General features: G+C 38.4%; 1 protein-coding gene across 3 annotated transcripts; it reads right to left on the bottom strand.

The window, feature by feature from the left end:
- Positions 1 to 665: 665 nt before the first annotated feature.
- LOC106410875 (E3 ubiquitin-protein ligase MBR1) lies at positions 666 to 3910 on the bottom strand. 3 transcript variants are annotated; one of them, XM_048767928.1, is made up of 7 exons: positions 3848 to 3910; positions 3466 to 3642; positions 1703 to 3121; positions 1547 to 1597; positions 1345 to 1443; positions 1111 to 1254; positions 666 to 1013 (listed from the first exon to the last, which is right to left on the bottom strand). In XM_048767928.1, exons 3-7 carry the CDS (start codon positions 3053 to 3055, stop codon positions 882 to 884), a joined length of 1779 nt encoding a protein of 592 aa, XP_048623885.1. In that variant the 5' UTR covers positions 3056 to 3121; positions 3466 to 3642; positions 3848 to 3910; the 3' UTR covers positions 666 to 881. The 3 variants fall into 3 exon arrangements, with proteins under 3 accessions (XP_048623885.1, XP_048623883.1, XP_048623884.1); XM_048767926.1 differs by lacking the exon at positions 3848 to 3910 and having other exon boundaries at positions 3466 to 3714; XM_048767927.1 differs by lacking the exon at positions 3848 to 3910 and having other exon boundaries at positions 3345 to 3703.
- Between the last annotated feature and the right edge of the window lie 2090 nt (positions 3911 to 6000).

The following is a 6000-nucleotide window of genomic DNA, read 5'->3' as shown; positions in this document are numbered from 1 at the left end:
CTAACTCCCCAAAGTTATTCATATACGCCCCTTCATCCATAATATCTTGTTTCCTAATATTATGATAAATCCAAATCTAATTGCTTCTAGCCAAAGTAATTTTCCAGAACCAATGTTTGATATGTCATCTTTCCATAATTGTCTCTCAACGGTGTCTCACACTCCATTCTATATATGTAGCACTTCCTCTGTAGAAGCAATAATCAAGCTTATTTTCTTCAGCTTACATCGTTCTCCTCCTGGTCACATTGAGTCCACCATGTGAGTAACGCCTGGAGATTAAATGGATTGAAAGGATAGCTAGTGAAGCTTTTTGGAGCCTTTCAAGTGGATAAATGCCTCTGACCCGTGTTATTTCTGAGTACCAAAATGGTTCGCCTAAGGTTGTTGATATTTTCAAGAAAATGAGTGATGTGATTGCAGTGGATGGTTAAGGCAACAAGAGATTTGTTCATCTTAAGAACTCCAAACCGAATAGTATCTCCTTATCACTACCAACTTAGGACTTTTATTTGATGAACTGTCAGATACAGGCTTGGTTCAGAGCGAGAGGAACTTGGAAGAATTCAAAGCTCAAGCTGCAATACACTTTGACAATTATATGGTTGCCATGTAGTCTTTGAAAGAAATTAAAAGGCCTGTTATCCCTAAGATATCAACAATGATTCTAGTAAAAAGAGGAATGATTCTCGTTCTCCATGGCTATTTTATGAATAATCTGTCATATCGTTCTTAGAACAGTCACACAAAGAGTTAAACATAACAATTAAAATTTTCAGACGAGATACGGATGGATAGAACAGATCTATAAGATCTCTACTTTTTAATTATTCTTTTGGCATCGCAATGATGATGAATGGAGCCAGGAGGTACAGTTACTATCACGTCGTTAATGCGACAGTCTTGCATATGGGGCAGAGATTCTTGAGCATGACCCATTGTTTAATACAGTCCTTGTGGAATTCATGGCCACATTCCAATGTCCCAAGATCATCCCCTTCTGCATACTCTTCCTGTCGAAACAGCAGTGTACAGATGCATGATCAATGTAGAATAGTCAAGAAGTTTACAGATGACGCACACACTTAAAAAGTTAATAGTTAAATATACCTGACAAATGCAGCAAGGCTCTATGTCCTGATGCAACTCAGCAGAAGAAGATGTACATTTGTGTTGTTTCATTGTCTTCAAAATGACATCTTCCCTTAGCCCAGTGCTCACATCTCCTATGCGTTCCCCAAGCGCCAACAGCTCCTAACATTCATATTCCCACACACGATATTGGCAATTGCTATAAAACAGTCAAAAAAGTGGTAATTAATTAATTAATTAATTAATACTCACTTCGTACGACATGTTGTCAACATCAAGGCGCATCTCCCGGTGCCTATCGTGCATCTCAGTCATACTCTGGAAGATAAGTGGATCGAACACCATGTAATCCTATTGAATTTAAAGAACATAGTATCGGCTACACATCTGATGATTTTTTAAAAAAAATGGTTCATAACAAATACTCTGTAACGGTTCATAATAAAATCATTACCTCCATCCGTAAATTCTCCCCTCTTCTCATGGCGGTCAACACCTGACGTATCTACAAACAAATAAGACGAACAAGTGCAAACTCACTACATTCAACTAAACTAATCACACGTGGCAGTTGCTAATGAAGAAGCGAGTGTTTTTACAGAAGACAGACCTCAGAGATGAGGTGATTCCTTCCATCACTGTCAGCAGCTAAGCTCCTCCCTAAGTGGCGCAAGTGGAGAAGCTCGTTCTGCCTCTCCGATAACAGCCCTGACCTTCTCTGCCGTGAGCGATGGCTAGAAGAACTAGATGGCATTGCAGTTGCAGCCTCGTTTGAGGAAACAGAAGGCAATAAAGGAAGAGATGCAGCAGGTCCATGACCAGTAGTAGATTGAGATTCAACACTAGGAAATAAAGACCAAGGAGAAAGCTCTGACGCTCTCGGTGGCGGGGCACTCTGAGGAGGAGGAATCCACGCCGGACTGAGCTGCTGCGCATCTATAGTTGAAGGAGGGTTTCCACGAGTGAAGCTCCAGATAGATTGATCATGCACAGGAGGTGCAAACATGGGCGGCTGCTCTGGATTGCTTCTAGGTGGTCCGAATAGCTCTGCAGGCATCCCAATACCCGAAGAAGTACTTGCTCTTGAACTGAGAGAAGTATCCCAAGCAAACTGGGGTATGTTCCTCGTCAAAGCAGGGAGATGGACTTGAGGATCTGCGGAAGGAGAGTTTAATGGTAAACTCTGCTGCATCGAACCTCCACTATGATGAGATAGGCTGAATCCTACAGACTCCTGAGGGTGCCTCAGATTTAATCTTCTGCCAGGTCTAGATGAAGTGTCAGAATGAAAAGCATTGGTTGCAACCGCTCTTCCACCACCACCACCAGATCCAAACATGTGTTCCGTCCGGTTTTGAGAAGTTTGTGAGGGTGTAGCCAAACTCAAACTACTCGAAGCACCATAATGAGAAAGACCTGAACAGTCAGGAAGAGTAGGACTAGGAGGAGCTGCTGATGCTGCTATTGCTGCTTCAAGAGCCTTTCTTTTGCAGGAAGAACCCCAGCCATCCAAGGAAGAGGCGGCCGGGCCACTGCTGCTCTCTCCAGTGGCCTGGACCGAACTCCCTAACGAACTCCCATAGCTACTATGACGGAATACGAGCCCGGAAGGCCGCGCACCATAGTCATCATCGCTGCTGTCCATGTCCATGCTCATATTTGCAGCATTGGAGCTTGAACCGCGCAAGAAAGCAGGTCCATTTCTCATGTTGTAACCAGCTGCATGAACCCCTCCGTGTTGCAGCTGTTGATTTGTCTTGATATCAGATGGCCCTGACACGGAGCTGGATTCCCCAAGCCTCCACCAGTTATGAGAACTCGGACTTTCGTATGTTGGTCCGTTGTCCACTGGATTCATCATGGTGTTCAAAGAGCTCTGTGCGCTGTAGACCGGTTCATTATCTCCCTGGTTCAAATCAGTGGATGAACCACCAGTACTCTGCTGCCCTTGCATTGGATTCATAACTCTGACTACAACACAAGCACTCGATCAAAGTGTAGTCCTAGCTTCAGGCTCCAAGTGTAGCTTCTGCATTATGTTTCACAAAAAAATTCATATTAACAACTTCATTCTGATACATTAAAAAAACATGATATTAGCAGCTAGCTTTGTGTGAGATTAACATTTGAGCATCTTCTACACATACATAATAAGCATTTCCACAAAGATAATAAACCACATCTCCAAGTAACACATTTCTGATTCAATTATCAAACAAATCGAGTTAATTACAAAGAAAACTCCCAATTACCGAAGGAAAATTAAAATTGCAATCCGGATCTGCCCTTAGCTATTGCAAATGCATCAAATCATGAACGATCTAAGCAATTAAAAGAAGGGAAATTTCAGAAGAAGGTTGAGAGAAATGGTACCCAGAAAATCCCTAGAGACCTAAAGTGGGTCTCGAAAACAATCTTGCTTGAGGGGTTGTTTTATTTTTTATTTTATTTTTTTAATTTTGTGGGTGTGGTGGTTGTCTTTTTCCAATGCACGATTCTTAAGGCTTTTCTTCGACTTTGTTTTCCCCGGAAAATTGCTATTTAATTTCTCTGCAGAGAGAAACAAGAATAATGAGGAAAGAATAAAATTTTGTTATTTGGAAATATTGAGCACATAAGCAAATAGTTTAGGCAAGGAGAGGATTAAGAGGCGTACAGAATTCATGTGACTTTAAGTTTGAAAGATTTTGATATATAAAAAATAAAATCTAAACATATGATTTAATAATTAAAAAATTGGTGCTATATACCATACCAAACTAAGTAATGAATGATTCTTCTGCCAGTATTTAGTGTAAGAACGTCATTTGTCTGAGTTGTCTCAATGATATCTTCTTTCTTTTCGAGATTTTTTCTTGCCATTTAATATATTTATTAATAAAAACAAATATTACATAAATAGACCACCAAAGAGAAAAAAAATCTACAACAACAAAAAATAAAATAGAACAAGAACCCAAAAAGGAAAAAAAAAAATCAAAGGCTGACGAACATACAAAACATAGCATTTCTTCTGCTAAAAAAGATAATAAAATAAAGATGCAATATATGGTCACGAAAATAGACAGTGTCGGTAAGAAAACAATTGGTCTTGTCTTTCTTTAATCCAGTAGTAAATAGAAACGCTATATCGATTAAAAAAGTAAATCTACGTTATAATATGGCAGTTGCATCACTCCTGAATCGACACGTCAGCGATACGTAGATCCCACTTTTAAAAAATGTAATAAAGTGTCAAATCCGTGACTCAAACTTGGGTTATTAAAATCTAAACAACAACATTTTTACCACTGAGCTAAAAGATTATTTGTACATTGATGGCTGAAACAAATATATATTTATGAAGATCGGAAACCATTGCTTCTTCGGTTTTCTCTGTGGGATCCACACTTATTTATTTTATCTAATGATTTAATAAATACTTTATAACTCACTTTTTGAAATGGGATTCGTTAAAAAAAAAGCCCAATAAACTTCTTTGCTCTGTAAGCGGTCTCTTCAATCGAAGTTTAAGGCTTTCAATTTTTAATCATCGGTTCATGACTCATCTAAGAAACACAGATTGACTCTTTGAGTTTCATGAATCAGTTTTTCTTCTTTAGTCTCTACATCTCTCCATCTTTAATAAATTCATCATCGGTTCTTTTATTTTGCTTGATAAATCATCATTGTGTGGTTTTAATTTTCTTTGGTCATCCTTAACTTGCACCCTTTGATCTAACCAAGAAGAAGAAGAAGACATTTGTCGTTCAGGATGCCATCGAGGACTCAACGGAGTCACACGGGAGACATATTATCTGTTGCCTGATTGTTTAAGAAGAGTTTATGTGCTGTGAAACATATTTGTTTCTTTTCATCAGTTGCTTTGTTTAATCTTTTTTCCTGCAAATAATGATGGCTTTGACAGTTCATTCACGGGAGCCAAGAAGTAAAAGAAGAAGAAGCCAGTGAGTGTTTGACATTTTCTGTCTTCCTGAGTTTTTTTTTTCCATTCATTAGACTTGGATTTTGAAGATTATGTGCCTCACATTCTTTTTATTTTGATGGTTGTTAGGTTGATTGAAGATCATTGAATAAAGAAAATGTCGATGCTCCTGAAGATTTGGAGGGTACTTTATATTTTTTTCTCTGATAATTCTAGCGACATAAATTTGAACCTTACAGAGAGTATATTGCAGAGCATCCTAATGATGAGGAAGAGGTGGAGGGAATTGAACTGCACCAGCAACGTTACCTGTGGGAGGAAAGTGACATGGATTACTTATACGACGAGGTAAGCATATCATTAGATGGTTTGCGGTCCATCTTTGAGAGCCGTCGATTGTAAGTGTCTATCGTTTTGAAGTTGTACGACACTAAGATGTAAAAAATTACTAATCACGATTACCTTACTAGCAGAGTTCTTTTGCACAGTTATTGTCAATGGAATTAACATTGGATATTGATGGTGCTATATTTCATGTTCCAAATGCTAATGCAAGCTCCAATGTTGATTCTCAGCTTTAACATGCCAAAATCACAATGCAGTGGGTGTTGTAAGGTAATTCAGTAGGCACAAATGTTCAGTTGAAAAAAATTCTAAACTGTATTTATGCATCAAACTTATCATCTGTAACATAATAATATGCTTTTTCTGTGCTAGGAACCGTTTGTAAATAAATGTCTCGGATGCATATGACTGCTTAGTTTGTTGCTTTTGACAGTGAAATCACTAAGCTTGCAATGTGTCAGGACAGCAAAAGCATCTCAGCTGATGGTTAGCTTTACAATTTTGTTGGTTTCTTTTTTTTATTATGTTGGATGGATTATTTTATCTAACAAATATCGCAACAGAGCGCTGGCAATAACTATAATAGATTTATATATACATTTATAATTGGAAGTTTGGTGAGAACATGAACAAATACT

The sequence above is a fragment of the Brassica napus genome, chromosome C9 (assembly GCF_020379485.1).
Source record: "Brassica napus cultivar Da-Ae chromosome C9, Da-Ae, whole genome shotgun sequence".
NCBI lineage: Eukaryota > Viridiplantae > Streptophyta > Magnoliopsida > Brassicales > Brassicaceae > Brassica > Brassica napus.
Note: the sequence above shows the minus strand (reverse complement) of the source record. Positions and strands in the feature narration are given on the sequence as shown.